The sequence below is a fragment of the Mycteria americana genome, chromosome 12 (genome assembly GCF_035582795.1).
Source record: "Mycteria americana isolate JAX WOST 10 ecotype Jacksonville Zoo and Gardens chromosome 12, USCA_MyAme_1.0, whole genome shotgun sequence".
NCBI classification, from domain to species: domain Eukaryota; kingdom Metazoa; phylum Chordata; class Aves; order Ciconiiformes; family Ciconiidae; genus Mycteria; species Mycteria americana.
Genome location: NC_134376.1, coordinates 15,319,102 through 15,338,080, shown reverse-complemented (window position 1 = coordinate 15,338,080; position 18,979 = coordinate 15,319,102). Strand labels below are relative to the sequence as shown.

Below are 18,979 nucleotides of genomic sequence, written 5' to 3'. Positions count from 1 at the left end.
ACAGATCAGTCCTTTAAAGCAGATAGCCTGAGACACAGTAAGGCCATTTTAAAAGACTTTGTCCTTGTAAGTGGCAGAAAATATATTTAAGGGCACATACCTGTTGGAGAGGCTTCTTTTTCACAGTTCCAGTATGCAAAGTGGGGGAAGATGTTACAGAAATTACCTGGAAATCTAGTGAATCTTCTTTCAGAGAACAGTTGAATTCACAGTGACCCGCATGAGAAAATATTCCTGTCTGGTCATAAACAACAAGCAATATTTCAAAAAATTCAAAATTTAAGTTGGCAGTGGAGAAAGAAAGGACTTAAGACTAGTGAAGAAGAACCATTAGAACAAGTCATGGAGCGCAGCTCCATGACAAGTAATAGAGATCCCATCCTCCTTTTCCTTAAGCGACTAATTATGTCTCATTTTTCCTGAATAGTCATGAAGTGCTAGAAGTTTTTCAGAAGCTAGTTTCAAGAGTCATCCTACGTAGCTAAGTAGTTGTATTCACTTCATAAATAGTCTTAACCTAGTGAGGACTATTGTAGGCACCCAGTTTCTTGGGCAGTTAGTAGTTATCATTCCAAGGTGGCTTGGAAAATTTTCCCCATCAGCTAAAATGAAAGAAAGGGGAAGAGGTTGTGCTTTTGACTATTTTATATGCCCTGGCAAGACATATATTTCAGAGAAGTTTTAGATGCCTGGGGCTTTTTAACATGCTGTGGATTTGGAAGCTAGCAGTATCCTCCAAGAAGCAGATTTTGTAACAAACTTCCTTTCACAAGTTTGTTTAAAACTTTGAAATATGTTATATATAATTAAGAGGTGAAGAAATACCATAGTACTATATATATAAACATGCACTTAAATAAGAGGAATCCAGGGGAAGAGAGGATTCCTGTATGTTTGCTAACACTAATTCTCTTTGTTCATGTCTTAAAGCATCTATTTCTGGAGTGTAAGAGCACCTGGGATTCATTTCATCTTTCTAGTGTTTCTCTTTGAATTTAAATGACTCTTGCATAAGCTCAGCAAATACCCTAGAAACACTTCTCAGTCAAGGTGTTTGGAGTTTGTGAAGCTGAATTATATGCTTGCACAGCAATTCTAATCCCAGGGTAAAAGTTCACTGTACCATATCTGTAAAGCATAATTTTGGTGAAAATTGGCTGTCTGTCACTGTATAGATTAATTCATTTTACAATTTGATTACATGCACTTAGATTTGAACTTAGCCATTGACTAAGCAGATTTTCCTAAATAAACATATTCTCAACATTGTTAGCTAAATAGTTTAAGTAATTTTCTAACTGCAGAAAAATAAATAATTATTGTTTAATATTCCATCTGTTATATATAGATGCTCCTTTTCCAAGCATAAAACAAAGCTGTAACTGTTGTTTCAAAAATCATAATGTTAAAGTGCCATCATACAAATGATGACATCCTAGTTAGATTAACACCACCGATGACAGCTAATGCATTTCTAAAACTTCTGTGGAGCTGCTACAAGCCATTATAGTGGAAATACTGGTTTATGAAAGATTAATAAAGCCAGTAGAAAAATGGAATTCAGCATCTGTACTAGCTATTTACTCAAAAAAATCTTCCAGAATTAATTATGCCTTATGCTACATTATAATGAGTTTTTCATTAAAATGTATACCATCATGGAAACTAAACAAGGATTATTCAAAGAATAATGCCAATGACTGTTATTTTTTGAAAGATTAATTTAGTTAATTGGTTATACATTTAAATCTGGAGCAAGGTTAATCGACCTATATTTATCATTGTATCAAAGTTTGCACATTTTAAAGAGAAAATCACAGATACTGTCAGTATTGCCCTTTTAAAGATGTTTCTTCTGTTTGGATGTATATTTAATAACACAGTATACACTTAGGCTTTGGTACTGTTCCTATGGGATCTCTAAAAGAAATTCCATACACTTCATTATTTCATGGTAAATCTTGAACTGTAGGTAGAGCTTTATACCAGAAGATAGAGAATGGTTAAGAAGGGAGTTCCTGTTTCTTCAGTGTAAAAGTTTGGGAATTTTGACGACAGCCTGTATAGAGGAATCATTTGATACTTCATAATCTACTATTTGATTCATCGTAATCATTGGAGTATGATGAATTTGTGCACAAATAGAATCCGGAAAAACAGAAACTGCATATTTGCTGAAAGTTGGAGTTCTTTCAAAACAGGGGAAAGGAGGTGTATGGGGGGCAGGGGGCATGTTTGGATCTGTTGTTGGTACAGTCTTGCTGAGTCGTAGGTCTTGAGTTTTCTGCAAATCAGCCTGAATTAATACTGAGATACCTCACTTGAACCAGTCTTAGGTGACTACACAGCAAAACCACACTGACCCTATCTCACTACTTGGAGTCAAAGGAATTGGAGTTGTTAAGTGTAAGGTAGTGCCGCATTCGCACTATGGTGCAGTATCAGCAGCCTTATACCATTCTCCAGTTATAGGTCAGATCTTCAGATCTGACGATTTTTCCAGAAGTCATATCAGCAGTTACAGTATGTAGACAAAGAATACTCTGAGATGACAAAACAGTGCCGACAAGTTGATAGAGCTGGCATGGGGGCAAAGCACAAAGTTGAGGCAGGGAGGCAAGGTGAAGAATTGTTATATTAGCTGTTCTGGGATGGAAAAAATGTGTAGAAATGAAGTAATACATAGAAGAACAGAAGTCTGTTTAAATAGGTATTGTAAGGAAGGAAGTAGGGCCAATGAATGGCAAAAGTTCTCTAGCCTCTGTTCCTCCTGTATGCCTTGCATGTTTTTCACAAAGGACAAAGATGCCTTTCCTCATTCTGAGGTCCTAACTCAAAAACCTGCTTTTCCCTTTGAGCTGCTAAGTAATAAATTTCCTCAGTGGTAGTTCTGCTGGGTAGCATTTATGAAAATTTCTTGTTTTCTTTAGGTAAACTTGCTCCTCTTATAATGTCTGACCCAAAGATGAAGTAATGTGTATGAGGTAGGCTTGGAATGATAAATTCCTGTGCGTGAGTAAGCCTGAATTCTACTTTAACACATGTTCTGTGAGTCGGTGGATGAATATAGGACCAGGTATAATCATAATTAAAGGTGTGATTATGATTGCAACTTACTTGATTTAGTACCTTAGCACCTTAGCACAGAACACCACGTGTGTTAAAAGCACGTTATAGTTAGCTCACGGGAGGGAAATCCACTGACAATTATTAAATACACAGAAGCTGCTTTGGGCTTAGGAAGTCCTTGAGCTGCAAATGGTTGGAAACTAGGATAACACCTGTGAGAAGAGTATCATGGTTGCTGTCTTCTTGTACTTTACCTTAGGTGCACACTTTTGATGATTTTGAAAATTTTATTTTTTAATTATATCATCCAACATGTCAAAATGCCACCTAAATGACAGCAAGACGGCTGAGCTATAGGGCCAATATGAAGGTCACATTCTTGCATTACAGTCAATGGCCACCAAGTTAAAGTATTCAGATTACATCTTGACATTTAGTTTTGTAGTCAAATGATCTGTTCAGCTGAGTTGCCAACTGCTCAAGTAGTCCCGCTCATCTTGGATACATACTTTTGTTTAGTTCAAGGCTGCTTTTGTTTGAAGGAGCATTCTTCTGTAGTCCTTCCCTTTTCCCCAGTGAGCTGGTATAATACCTTTGAGCAGCCCCTGCACAGATCTAGCATAAGCATTGTGGACTGCAGTGGTGATCATACTCTAACCTGGATATTTCACACCCATGAAATAAGATTTTTGACTCTTGACCAGACACTTCTTAACAAAATCACAGAAATGTGGTTTGGGACTGACTTCTGGAGGTCATGCAGTCCAACTTTCTTTTTGAAGCAGGACTAACACCAGTGCTAGACCAAGTAAGCCATGAATTTGGCTCATCTACATCTACAAAGACAGAGATTTATGATCTTCTTTGGGTAACCTTTTCCAGTGCTGCACCACTCTCCTAGTGAAAAACATTTTGCTAATGTCCAACCTAAACCTCCCAAGCTACAGTTGGTGGCCACTGACCTTTTGTATTATCATCTGCTACCATTCCAATGAGATTTTGTCTCCATCATCTTTGTAACTTCCCTTCAAGTAGAGAAAGCTATTAGATTGCCTTTTAACTTCCTCTTTGCCAGACTAATCAAGTTCAGTTCCCTCAGCCTCTCTTCACAGGACATGAGCTCTAGACCCCTGCCCATCTTGGTCTCACTCCAACATATCCTCTCCAGTTTCTCCACATTTCAGCTGAACTGGAGTGGCTGTAGGTTTGAAAACTGGATGCAGTATTCTGGGTGCAGTCTTGCTGGCACCAAGTGTGTGTGTGTTGGGGGAATAACAACAGCTCTGGATCTGCTGGCCACATTTCCATGTTTCTCCTAATTTCACCTAGTATCCAGTTTGCCTTGTTTGTTTAAATGTTACTTTAATAAAGCAAAAGAAAGCGTTCTGATCAAGCAGGAGCTGTACTGTCCTTTCTTTGTTATTATGTTGCTTCTAACTTCTTGTACGTTTGTTCAAATGTTTTTTATTGTGGATATAATTGATCAATTTTTAAAGGGCTAAAAAGAAAGTTAAGTACTGTGCTTTACTCATGAAGAGAATCTTTTGAGGAAAAATAATGCTTGGACTTCTCTTATTTAAATGTCATTCTGGTGGTTAGTGAAAATGTGTTCTATGGCTTCCTGATGGACCAAAAATACATGAACCAAAAATACATTAAATGAATATGGTGGCAGCCTAAAACTGTCTAATTATAAACATTATACTGAGATTTTTTTTTCACAACTGTCTCCCTGGCCTCCTCTTGTTAATACATTAGTTTGCAGCATTAGCATGGTTTTTAAGTAAATCTGAAAATTATCCCCACTTGCCACATGCTGGCTTGGGGTTTGCAGAGCAGGTTTAGTATATGTGAAATAGATTCTGTTTGCAAGAAACTGCCCTGGGAGCTGTACTGGAGGCTCCGTGTGCACACTGACTGTCATATGTCACGCAGATTGGCTTTTGGACGGCTTTGAACCATGTGCGTGTGGTGGGGTTGTCTGCTTCAGGGGACAAGACTAAACCTGGTCCAGAGTAAACTCTCCAGACTGTGTATTGCTGTAGGTTTAGAGGCCAGATATAAAACCAGCTGTTTTATAGCTACTGCTACTGTCTCACCAATTAATTGACAATAGAGGTCAGCCTGGCTGTGCGCTGTCTGGACCTGAGGTCTAGGCTGCAATATGCGTGGTGGTTGTCTGACAGAATAAAACTGAGACTGTAATTCCAATATCAGCTATGGATATATGTAAAAAGCAATGGCTTAAGAACCTCTCAGAGGAAAATTTAAGACAAACTACAAGGTCATGACTAAAACACTTGTTTGTTCAGGACTGGGTGGGATATTTGCAATGCTAGATAAGTTAATAGCAGTTATGCAGAGGAATAAATTCCTCTGATTAGAAGAATAAAGTTAGGAAGATCCATGCGTTAGGATGGACAGTCAGGCAGACAAACTGTTCTGAAATGTAAGGTAATAAAGTAATATATGAAACGTAAAGTTAGTACAGTTAAGTGGAATGGAAAACAACTCTGCTGTGTGTTAAACCTTGATTAGATCTGTAAATTAATGCTAAAGCAGTTTAAGATTATGTTGAATTGTATTCCAAACATATAGCTGATGTTTTCTGTTTTGCCTTCTGCATTTTTTTTTCCCATTTTGGGCATTGGATGACAGAATCCCCAATACATTTGCATTGTCATTACATTTCATGATATTTATTGAGAGTAAATTTCAAAATAGTGAGTTTTCATTCGTTTACTCATTTGTGGAGGTAGCTGAGATGAAGCTTTACAGTGGTACACAATCTCTGTCAGTTTGGCGCTGTCAGATTTTCTTTGTGAAAATTGTTTTGGGGAAAATCTCCAAGCATAGAACTGCATCTAGTAAAAGGGAGTGTTTTGGAAAGTTTTGAAACTTTGCATTACCATTTTTGTAATGTTTTTTCATGCTCCTGAAATTCTGGAATCTGAAGGGGCTAGGGAAGAAATAGACTAACTAAAGCCAGGATTATACATGATGATTCAATTTTTACTCTATTATATTCTCAGCTTGTCATTCAGAATAGAATTTTATTTGTAAGTTAAAACCAACATCCATTGGGGTAAGCAAATAGAACTGAGGGATTAGTCATTTGCATCTCTGCATCTAATTGCATTAGATTTGCATCTCTGTCTCATCGATTTACTGAAATAGGTAATTTACACAGAAAATAGTGTCTTGACACAATATGAGAGGATAAAGTATAAACACATCTACTTGTAATCCCTCCAGGGCCATGGTGAAACGGTAGTGTTCGTGTTTGAGCAGAAAAGCTCCAGTTTCATTTATTCTGTGATTCTATTCATCTTGCAGTCTTTATTCATCAGGCAGATGTATGAATGTGACCCATTTTAGTTATCAGCAGAATATAAATGTATTTTGTATATTCTCAAGTATCCTATTTCAAGCATAGTATAATACCAGCTCAGAGTTTATATTTATACTTCATAATTTCTGTCATGTTTGTTTCTCAAAGTTACAAATGAACCAAGATCAAGTTGCAATGAACCAAGAGTAACCATCATTAACATACCTTTTAGTCTGCTAGGAGGACCTAGAAAGATTAGGAATAAAGATTTGATTTTCAAAGGTCCTGAACAACTTCAGTGGGACACATCTCCCCATGTAAGATAATGGCAGTGAATATCACTGAATATCAAATTATGTGCACCTGAATTTGTATATATATATCATATAGTAAATATATTTTGTAGGAAAGTTACAGTTATGGGCAATACTGACAGTACCACTCCAATTTTTTACGTGATTACATAGTGGATTTCCAGTTTTAGATTTTTTGGTGACAGTATGTGAATAAGGATTTACACTTGGATGCCAATGATAAAAATTCACTAACAAGCACAGGTAAACTCTCTAGGCTTGTCTTGAATTTTGGTACGAGCAGCAGTTGAATTTGTGCGACATAGTAGTTTCATTTTGGTTACAAGACAAGGAATGTCTGTAGCTGATTAATAATTTTTAAGTTATATTTGGAAAGGGTGGTTTATTGCAACTGTTTTACATTGTGAATGGAAACATTGCATAAATAGTTCCTGCGAAGTACAGCCCATCTATGGTAAGGTTGGCATGCTAATGAAAATAGAAACAAGTCAGTCACACGGTGGGTGTTTTTAAGATGGCATTACTTTGCCACATACCAACAGTACCATGGCACAACCTAAATTTGCCACTAAAACCCTGTGATTATGCCATGCTGCATTGTCAAGCTGTTCCTCCTAAAGCAATCTTTGAGGATTTTAGTGGGTCAGTAGTGGATATACCTTTCAACTTTTCACTGATGAAGTGGGTGAAGCTTTAAGCAAGTCGTCATGTGGTGAGGCAGGAAAAGGATGTTGGCATGGGAGCAGAGCTTAAAAGAATTTGTCGCTTCCCAGCTCCTGTGCTATCCGCAAGGTCTTTCCCAGTCTAAGACACCGCAGTGCATACTGGTAGTTAGTTTGATCAGTTGTGTATGGTATGTCAGGTCCTGGAGAAGGAGAGATCCTTGTTACCTTGTGATAAGTTATATATACTACAGAAGGAAGAGGTGGGGAGAAGGGGAATTAGGAGAATCTCACACAAAATTCTTACCAGAGCTGCAGACTTTGTTGCTCATCCAGTTTTTACTTACATGATATAAACATCTACCAACCCCAGGATGTAACTTGGTATGCTGGACACTGAACATATATAACAGGGGAGAGAGGTCTGTTTCCCAAAAGCCTGGAATGATATGACCAGCAAAGAATAATTGGAAGGTTGGCTTACAAATTATGTTTGTTGTAACATGCATTGCTGTTCCCTGAGTCATTGTCCCCTGAGCCATTGCCTAAGTTCACTGGGTGTTTTGATGACACTCTAAGAGAGGTGATAAAGAAACATGCGCTATGTTTAGAAAAGTGATGGAAGGAAAACTGGCATCTTAAGTAGAATTTTTTAATAAGGAGATTCCATAAAATGTCTTAGAGACACATACCTCCACCACCCCAGTCTTTGCGCCCCCCCCGTTTTTAATAACCTATGTGAGGTTATATGTGGGTCGGGGACTTACTACATAAGTGTATGGCTAGAGCACAGATTCTCATTCTCATTACCAGTAGAAAGTATACACAGGTTATTCAATAATTGAATGTACTTCAGGTTTGCTGTCGGAAGGTAATATAGACACTGATTTGACTTACAGAACTCACATTTGAACATCGACTACTTTAGATTCTCCTCCCTACCATGTAATTCTCTTAAGTGAAACTCCATATATAATTTTGAGTGAATTAAATATAGGTTTTGTTTGTATTTTTAACATATTGGATGAAAGGAGGTGTGTATTTTTTGGATGATGTTACTTTATTCCTTGTTAATAATGGATGAAACAATTCAATGTGTCAAAACAACCATCCATGAATGGTTGTGTTAAAATCTAAAGGAGTATTATTCTGTTTATAGAAAGATCCCAAATAACCGAAGGCACTCAAAAAGCACTTTTATTTTTAATTAACAGCATATTTAAAAGCATACTAAGGCCGTGTAGTTTGACTATAGATAATGAAGGGCTAAAGAACACTTAACAACTATTATGTATTCAAGGTACTCTCTTGAAATTCCCTAGTCAGATGGGACAATAGAAGCTAACACGCTATTGTTGTACAACAGTGGCCTTTTAGTTAGGTGTTTCTGATCCGTTTCTGTGACACATTTTGAAATAACCCACCATAGAACCATATTTCAGACCAGAACAAAGATAATGCTATTTCTGTCTGTAAAGGCCAATATTAAATGACACTTGTAGAACAGCAAATGAAGAGCAGACATGGATGGTTTCTGAGGCTCTTTGATACACTAGCAAATCTCCCGATATGTTCATGAGAGATGCGGCCTTATAGTTTTCTTCATACATTGTATATGGAAGAGGAATTAAGTGTATAGGAATAATAGTTGTTGCAAAAGCTACAAAGAAAAACAGCCATCAGAATGACTGAGAGAAGATTGGGCTATGTAACATCCAGCTGTATTGGGAGAAAGGGAAAGTGAAATAACAATCACTGAATTTAATAAATAATGCCGCTTTTAGTTTAGAGTAATAAAATAACATTTTATAATAATATAGACAAAATGGAACACAAATATTTTTAGCTTTTATTCACTTTTTCCTGTGGGTTTGTTTGGGGGTTTTTGGTAAATATTATTATAGAATGTATGAACTGGTACTTAGTTGCCAAAAGCAGTAAGAAGCTCTTATTGGTAACACAGCAGAATAAATATGTGTAAAGAGCAGCTGCTTTACCAAGTGCACAATGGATTAGAGTGATGTAATCTTCACTACATCTCCTTGTATGTAGTAACTTCCTTAGTTCCTATGTTATAAACTCTCATTTTAGCTACCCGTGCACTAATACCCAATGTAGACCAGCCCTGGATATTGACTTGATTAATTTCTGCCACCGAAAATGCTTATGTGATTACCCTCTTGTTATGATGGAGGTAGTTGTACCCTATATAGAACTCAGTACCACTTTCATCTTCGGAGCTGTCTGAAGAGCTTTTTATAAAGCTGTGGGGTTTAGGATTCCCAGAGTGAAAGTAGGAAATCAGTTTTTCCCCTTTGTCTCACTTAGTAACTTGCTGGGGTTTTGCCCTGGAATGTAACAGAGTACTACAGTGCAACTTCTGTCATCTTCCCTTTTGTAAATCCTCCCAGATCCTGGGGGAATAAATAACAGCATGAACTGGAAACTTTTTGTTTGTGAGCAAAGGTACTAGAGCCGTCTATACTGGGAGGCGATGCATTGTAACCTCAGGTTCTCGGTAATGGTGTATCAGCTTCATACACTTCTGGTGGTGAAGGTTTCTAAAAGTTTCATCTGTTGCCTGTGACAGGAGAGAGCTATTCCCATCATCAAGGCCTTGCCACACTGTTAATTTTACATCAGCAGCGTAATTTTAACTAATGGTATGAAGTTTTTTCTGCTGAAAATGTTTCAATTTATACTTCCACAAAGGATGCCATAAGAGATTCCAACTAGTTGTGCAAATTATTCCAGTTGTGCAAATTATTCAGTTGTGCAAATTATTAAACTTATTCCAGATCTTGACTTTTAAGCTGTCTGTAGTGCTGGCTACACAGTTGTTCCAGTTAGACCTAAAAGCCATTTTTAACAGAAGTGATTTAAAATCCTTTATAATTTACTGGAAAGTCCTCCTGTTGTTCATCCTGGGTACTACTTCTTAGCTACCCGAGTATTTGAGAAATACAGTGAACTTTGTCATATGCCATGTATGAGCCAGTGAGTAGTCTGTGCATCATCACTAGTACATTCATATTTCCGCTTATGCTCTGTAGGTTACTTTATATAAATCATGTAAAAAAGAAGTATACACAAAAACTTGTTTCTGAAAGTATGAAAAAGTTAGAAAAATACTTTTAGTCAAATATCTTGGAACCACTGGGAACTGAGTTTTTGGTATTCTAAAAATATTAATGACTTCACATCATTTTCCTCACAGCCCTGCATATTTTTAGAGTCATTATTTTCTCAGAATAACTACAGTGCTTCAACAAAGGACCTGATCAAACAGTACATTCTTAATCACGGACTGTAGGAGAAACCATCGGAGGAAGAGAATTATGAGTGGGAATATTTTTCGGTCTTGAAAAGCGTGGCTTTGTCCGTGCTGCCTGCCTGTATGCCAAGGACGAGCGGTGAATCAGGCTGGGGGGACCTCCGCAATGCCAGAGCGGTGCCCAGCTGCCAGCCCCTGCCCTGCCGCAGCACGGCTCCCTGCTGTGTGCAGCACGGCCCGCAGGCTGGCCCAGCCGCCGCAGCCTGCCCGCCCCTGTTACACCTAGCAGCCTGCCCGCCTCAGTTTCCCTTCTGCCACCGCTCTGTCTAAAGCCCTCCCGTGCGCCTGTAGTGAATACACTCCTCAGAGTGTGTAATATTTTTCTGATCCTTTCGACGGAGCGGGTCAGGAGGGGCTTTCTGCTGCTGGTCTCCAAACTCCTGTATCACTGGTCGCATGTCTGCTGTGACCAAACCAGTAGATGCTTATATTAGAGAAAAGCAAAAAAGCGTGCCGATTGTTCTTAATGAGACAGTATCAGCCTTACATGTGCTGGTACAGAAGGCCTTGCACAATTAAAGATGAACTCTTGCATGACTGTAATTTTTTGAAGTTCATCAGCTCCATGATATTATTAAATTACAGTTTGAACAGAAATATTAAGAACTTCATATTAAAATCATCTTTCTTAAAAAAAACAACACCCTTTAGTCTGTCATGCTAGAATTTAGTATTCTAGAGGAAAAATAATATTTTTTTTTCCCATTAGGGAATTTAGAGATTGTTTCAATGTTCTGAAGTTTATCCAGAAGATCTTATTGTAAATAATTCGCTCTTTTCCCAGTTGTATTAATTACAATTTAAATATTTTAATACCAAAATTAGATGCAGCAGAAATAATCTTTTCTCACAAAAGTAGATTAAAAAGTTCCATATTTTTCTAACAAAATCTAATAATAGTGTTTTAGGTATTAGTATTAATTTTATGTACAAATTTGAAGGCAGATTGTCAAAATATAATTAGAAAGCTCTGTGCAACAAATTAAATGCACTCTAGTAGCATGGATGAAAAAAGCATCTGTTTTGAAGTACTTTCATAAGAAATTAGAAGGTTCGAGTAGGAAAAATTAGATTTGTATGAGATGAAATCAGAAAAAATGTAAGAATGTTAGCTGCAAAGAATAGGAAAATACCTATGGACCATGGAACAAGCAAAATATCATCTAGAATTTATGTTTAATAATATAAATAAGCTATAAACTTCAATTTCTAAAACCGTTTATGTATTTACTAAATATACTTGAAGTCATTATAGGTACATTATTCTTAAAATCGAATGAAAATTACTGCTTTTAACAATTCCTTTCCTTTCTGCGTTTCACTCAGCTGGCTGAATGCCTCTATGCCTTCAGCTCACTTTCATTTTCAGGCTTCTGTAGTAGCACAAGTTTTGAAGCATCTATGGTGTTAAGTACCTCCATATTCCAATGTACACATTCCTAGTGTCAAGTGTGTTGATAGGTCCTCTTTATCTACTCGCCTGAAAATGATGCTTGCCATTAGGATCTCAATAGCTATATGTTCATTTAACAGCTTCCAGCTGTAGATTTTTTTTGGAAGGCTAGGAAAGATATATATTGATATAGTCAACTATATGCTGTCTTAAAATAAGGAAAAAATTTTTTAGCTTGTTTTATCTTTCAGATTAGTGGTGGATGGCTGGAGAAAAGCAAGCATCTCCAAATTCTGTTAGTTAAGGGCATGCTATTTTCTGGGAAGGTCAGGAGCATAGTATTTCATGACATCTCCAGTGCTCACAGTCTTAGCTAAATTGCATAAATTACAAGAACTATTTTCCTTCACTATTTCCTGTATTTCTACCTCAACTGACAGCTGCAAGTAATAATCAAAGAACTGGTTAATGACAGAAATTTTGTTTGAAATATTTTTTGAAAGAACTCTGGTCTGGTAACTGAATGTAAGTTGAGAATTGCTCTTGTAATACTATAAGGAAAACATGCCTACCATTTGTAATTCATCTTATCCTTCCAAACATATTTGACTCAACTCTGTTGAGTTACATTCCTTATAAGTCAATGCACAACTTCTGAAGTCTCACAAATCTTCATGTAAATTGAGTATTTTTGAAATTGTGTGATTCACAAATCCTGACAGCTTGAAGTATGTCAGCCTATATGTGTATATATATAATTTTGTGTGTGTGTATATACAGATATATATACACATATATCTGCAAAACAGATGTGTCACATCCTGCTCGTCCTGGTGGACTGTATTCCAGAAGTGCAGAAGTTTTTTTGCTAGTGTGAAAGTATAGTTGTTTCTACCTCTAATCAACGTTCCATCTGTATTCAGCTAAGACTGCTAAAATACAATTTTAAGAAAGAAGTGAAATAGTAAGGCATTTTATTTAAGTTCATTTAAAAAAACCCAGGAAATAAGCCTAAACTTCTGTCATTTGGTCAAAATGAACATGCATCGCAAAAGTGTTGTTTTAAATTGGTTTGGTTATTACTCTTACTTTTCTTTTCTTTTTTTCAAAAAAGGTTTCATTTCTTTTATTTGGTTTTGTTCTTAATCCTGAATCCAGCTTATACACTGGAAAGTAGCTTATGTTTATGTATTTCTCATTTGAGCAAAATACTGAAATCTTCACATGTATTAGTAATATTGCAATTTCACTTGCGCCGGCGCTAATTTAAGCGATATAACTGGGCTCATCCTTGGCCTAACAGCTGTATATGGGAGCTTTGCGGTCTGATTTATCTGCTGTGTTTGCTTGAGTAGCCTCTCATTGCAGCCGGAGTCAGGGGGGTGAGAAGTTAGCGGGGGGGGGTTGGTTGCTCCCCTTGGCAGCAGAGCTAACCAGGCAGCCTCTGCTGCGGAGAGGCAGGGCGAGGGGCGAGAGCCGCGGGGCGAGGGACTGCTGGGCGCTGCCAGGGCTCAGGGCGGGCACCAGCTTCCCCGTGGGATAAAAAGGGTGTACGTATTTCGGGGGATGTCTGTGTTTTGCTTTTTCAAATGTAAAATTGTACATGCTTATTGGGGCTCTTTCCGCTTCGGAGGCAAAGGACACAAAGTGCTCCTGCTTCACATCACCGCTCCGGTTATGACTTTATTTCTGTTTTGAGATAAAAATTGAGGTCTAGTTTGAGTGTTCCAAAACCAGATACCACTCTCTCTCTCTTTCTTGTAGGCAGGGTGCTGCTGTGCCAGGCAAACCAGGAGGGATCTCCCGTGTACAGTGCCCCCAGTTCACTAGTATACACATCCACAAGTAAGCTAGTGTTACGGCTCTTTTTTTGTTTTGTTTTGTGACAAAAGCACATTAATGTGAATTAAGCCCCCTAAAACTGTAAACTTTCCCAATAGCTCTTGTAAATGTGGTATTTATAAACGTGTGTAAAGAATGTCAACAGATAATTCAGTGTTTTTAGTTGCATTTTATCCTCAAAGTATATTTTATTTTAAAAAAAAAAGACAGCCTATATTGCACTGTTTTACAGAAACGGTCAAAAGTTCTACAGTAAAACTGACATTTTTTGAATCCAGTACTGTTGCGCACTCTGCATTTCGTGTAGAAGATGAAGTTGTGTTTCTTTTTCCTTCCTGGTCACCACTTGGATTTAATAAATAAAAAGTCCCATACCATGCCATCATTTGATTGTGTCAGGAAGAAAATAGATATGAAGTCGTTTTTTACAAAAGGAAAAAGACATGGGCAAATGGGTATTTTGAATTATATAAAGCTGCCCTAATAAAAATAGCAAAGACAAACGGAAACGTAGATGCTGCCACCAGCTGTTTTTCTGTACAAAATTTTGGAGTAGCACTGTCTCCTTTAAAATTCTGCAGCAGAAGTGGAACCGATTCTTCCGGGAGTGTTTTAGATCATATTGGTGGTCCCACTGATGCCCATTCTGAAATCTAGTCAGGTGGAGAAGCCTCCAGCCAAATGAAATAGTAATAATTGCTGCTTGCTGAATTAGGGTGAACGGCAGCATTTGCTGCCTTCTTAGCAGTCCTCTGGAAAGAAAATTTTACATTGTCTGATTTAACATTATCGGATATGCTCTTTATGAAGATTGTGTTCAATCTAGAATGCAATTCTGCTCTTTTAAAGCTTATCTAGACTACTAAATTAATTTCTTTTATTAATTAAAACCAGGAATGAGGGCAAAAGAGTTCCACAGTGATCATCTCTACAGTCATGTAACTTTTATGTCAAAGGCCATGAATATCATCCCTAGAGCTGCTGCTTTTACAGTGTACACATGGGATCTACTTTCAAATCAGGAGTCTACAAATACATAGTGAACTAACAAAATATATGAAGTGTTTTAAATTGGAACTGAAATTATCAATTAAATCCGCATTTGCTTCCAGATGCTCCAAGAATATTTTGTATTATGTCACCTTTCCCAAGCAGTAGGGTTTTTTTAATCCTTGTAGTAACACAGAGATGAAATACTTACTAAGTCAATGTTCCCTATAGTACATTTTTAGTGCACTATTCCTTTTTGACTGAAATACCAGTCTTTTGACTGAAATACCAATCTTTGACTAAAATTCTTTTCCTAGAAAACTATCCAACCATTTCATTCATCTCACTGTTAGGGAGCTACTTTGGGAGGAGGGGGGGCAGTGTTTGTTTTTTATTTTCTGGAAATTACTCTAAATAAAGCCTTTCTTAAGTTTACCCTGTTGCTCCTATTGTCTCACTGAGTTCTATCCTAGGAAATTTATTTCTGGGCTTGCTGTTTATATCGCACAGTATTTCCACTATTATTAAATCCCTAGATAGTCATTGTATAGCTAGCTAAGCTCTATACTTCACTGTTTCCATTATGTCTCATGAGTCAATCCCTTTGAAAAATCTTATTTTGCAGTGGTGCTCCTCGAATAATGATATCCTAACAAACACCTGTTTGTTTTCAATTATGCCAAATACATAAGTAAACAGACTTTGCCTATCTGCCTCCCACTGGGCAATGTGTAATACACAGTTTCATAACAGAGATTGCTAGTAGCCCTTGCAGTAGAAATTATTACACTTTTATTGAATCTGTGTGTCTGCAAGTCATGATTTTTCTTTTATTATGTATAGTATTTCATATTGCCAAAACGTAGTTTCCCCCACAGGGTCACAACTCCTAATAATACAAAATTACTACAATTACTAATGATTGTAATTAGTTTTTTTATTTCTCCTTATTACAAAACTTTCAATAAAGATGTAAAATAGTTCCATTTCTATAGGAAATTCTACTAAGAAGGGAATAGAAAAGAAGCTCAAGTTTTGTCTCATTTTCTTTCTTTTACTATTTTAAAGATCTTCTATACTCCATTTTTTTATACACATTTGCAATATTGAAATGATAACTGATAAGTCAACATTAATGTCTAGGAGACTATTACTTTTACTATTATCATTCCATGTAGACAACAATATTGCAGCCTTCATCTTTGAATAATTTGTTAATCATTTATTCTGTTACTGCCAGTACTGTAACTGTATAATATTTTGGAAGAGCTTACAATGTAAGAATTAAGAGGTTTTAAATTTGTAATTGTTTTAACAGAAGGGAAAGAGTCAGCTGAGATGTTTAAAGCCATCTGAGAGATTTGGAGTTCATTGCATGTTAATGGCATTTAGGAATTTTCAGATAGTTGGAAGAGGATAGTCCTCATTTTTAGAAATGTTGTTGTCTTTAACTTGACTGTATTTTGCTCCCAAGTTATATTCTGTAAGGAATGAAGGACTGAAACCTGGTTGTAAAATATATTTTTCTTAATTTGGCTAGCTTTATTTCTCACTTCACTTTTTGACTTTTAATTGTGTTGGTCACCAGTAGTGTCTGATGACTCTGAACACTTTCACCCCATTTTTTTCGCTAGACAGAAAAAAGAGCGCATTTCTTGGAGCTACTCTTTCCCTTCTGATGTTTTGTTTCCCCAGGATATATTTTATGTATCACATTGTACATTTCCCAGTACAGTGATTAGTTACACCTCTGAATATGTCAGGAGATGGAAACATGGCTCTGCTTCCTTCCATCACTTCTGGCCCTTCGCATAATACAGAAAGAAATGAGCTGTTTCTTCTGCAAGCAGTGGAACAAATCAGTAGCAATAGTCTCTCATGCCTCATCTGTTCTCTTATGCTGAAGGAGAAGATGGGACCTGGATCAGTTTTTCATTTGCACATCTATTCTGGGAATAGATAATTTGTTATGTAGAAAGCATAGTTTCAGCATGCAAATGTGTTCGCATCCCTTGGTGGGACAGATTTTGCCTTACTGACACAACCAAAGGAAGGAAGCTCATGGTCTCATCTTGGCTGCTGTAGATTCCCACAGCATTGGCATCTCGAGGACAGAACTCATACAACTGATTTCAGTTAAATCCATCATCATTATCCTAATGCAGACTGTAGACAAGTATTGGAAAGAGATATATCCAAAAAGTAAAGATTAGAGTACACCGAGTCCCAGCGAGTAAGTAAGCATTCACTGGAAGCTTCCTGGAGGCCTGTGATATCTCACTGAAACTTAGGGAATCAAAGAGTTCGGCTGCACGTAACTGACAGTCTCTTCTTGCCCCCACTTCTTTAGACTAGTTGCTTCCACAGGAAATTTTTAAATCCTGAAGAAATTCGTATCTACTTCTAAATAAGAAATGTAGCAAGAAAAATTTTGGAACTTTTCCAAATTGAAGCCACTTGAGAATAGGATCCAGGTGAATATTAAGACCCTGCTGGACAAAAGGAAGATTCAAAAGAAGAAAAAAGTTCTGTCACTGAATATCTGTATCACTGTTCTACAAAGGACAGTAATATAGCTGGGTACGTATGGTTAAAAACAGGCAAGAATACTAATCTGAATTTATGCAAAGACTTTTAAAAACTGTTTAGTGCCTATTTTCCCCTTTTTTCTATGATGTAGAAGTGCCTGAAGATGTGAATGAAATAGAAGTTAATGAGAGCCAAATCATGGGAAAGAAGGAAGACATGAAGTCATAGAATCATAGAATAATTCAGGTTGGAAGGACCAGGTTGCACAGGGCACCTTTAAGGATGGAGACTGCACAACCTCTCTGGGTCATCTGTTCCAATGCTTGAATGTCCTAACAGTGGAAACCTCTCTTCATTCAAGTTATGTTTGTTGTCTCTTGTCTTCCTGCTGTGTGCCTCTGCGAAGAGCCTGGCTCCGTTTTCTTGATAACCTCCCTGCCCTTTCGTGGCAGGGGCTGGAAAAGGAGATTCACCTGCCAGTAGAAAACTTCTTTGTGGTCTGGAATAGCTAATCAAGGTTCTCGGGCTCACTAAGCACTAGCTGGTGTAGCGAGGAAGCCAGCCTAAAGCTCTGCATCACATTTTTCAAAAAGGAGCAGTTGTGCATACCCAGGTCCCATGGAAGGCAATGGGAGAGAAATTACAAATTCTAATAAAAGTTCAGACAGCTAAATATATTTCACTCTCTAAATCGGAACTTTGTTTGTAACTTTTGGGCTTTATTTTAGCTCCAAGTAAAAATAAACATATTTGCGTTATCAGGTATATAACTAGTAGTAGATTTTTCTGAGCACGTGTTAAAAGGACAGTTCACTGGACTGACTAGCTAACGTAGACGGTAAAAGAGAAAATTGCTGCATGCCTTTGTTCAGAGTGATGCGCAGATGAGTGCCTATATTTCCCAAATGTTTTGCATGCCCATAAAAGAGAATTTTGCCTTGACTTCAATGAGTATGTTTTAAACTGATCTCAATTTTGGCTTACATTTTCTAAATGTTAGAGTTGTTTCATCTTCAGCAAGCATGCTTATCAGCTCCAAAATGTACATGCTACTTTTCCATAAATTTTATTTTTTTATTCAAAATAAATAAATCTTTCATATTGCAATAAAGTTATGGCATTAAAAGAAGAAAATTATGAAAATGCAGAAATCAGACATTATTTTATTTTATCATTCTCAAGGGCAAATGAAGTTGATGGCCCATTTTTTGATATATTGATTACAATTTTGTAAGAAGTGGAATTCAGCAAAAATGATTGAGGTGGTACAAATGCTTATAAATCTGTCCCACATTGTTCGTGTTCTTTAATTGTAATTGTCTGGTAAAACTTCCATCAGTTTCTGTAATTAACCTAATGGTCTAAATGAATTTCCAGATCACTGGTTATTCATTTCAATATAGAAAATGCCATTACAATGAGTTTAATTAATACGAAGTAAGTTCATAGTCCATTGTATCATTAGAATAGAATTTTACTGTTTTAACTGTTTCAATTATGAATATTTTTTTCCTC

At 37.0% G+C, this 18,979-nt stretch overlaps 1 protein-coding gene across 5 annotated transcripts in view; it reads left to right on the top strand.

The window, feature by feature from the left end:
• RBFOX1 (RNA binding fox-1 homolog 1) overlaps positions 1-18,979 on the top strand; it is a 270,326-nt gene that overhangs the window by 189,198 nt on the left and 62,149 nt on the right. For all 5 annotated transcript variants that reach the window (XM_075515196.1, XM_075515194.1, XM_075515198.1 and 2 more), the window contains exon 8: positions 13,868-13,948. In XM_075515196.1, coding sequence (XP_075371311.1) covers positions 13,868-13,948 — 81 coding nt within the window. The remainder of the gene's footprint in view (positions 1-13,867; positions 13,949-18,979) is intronic.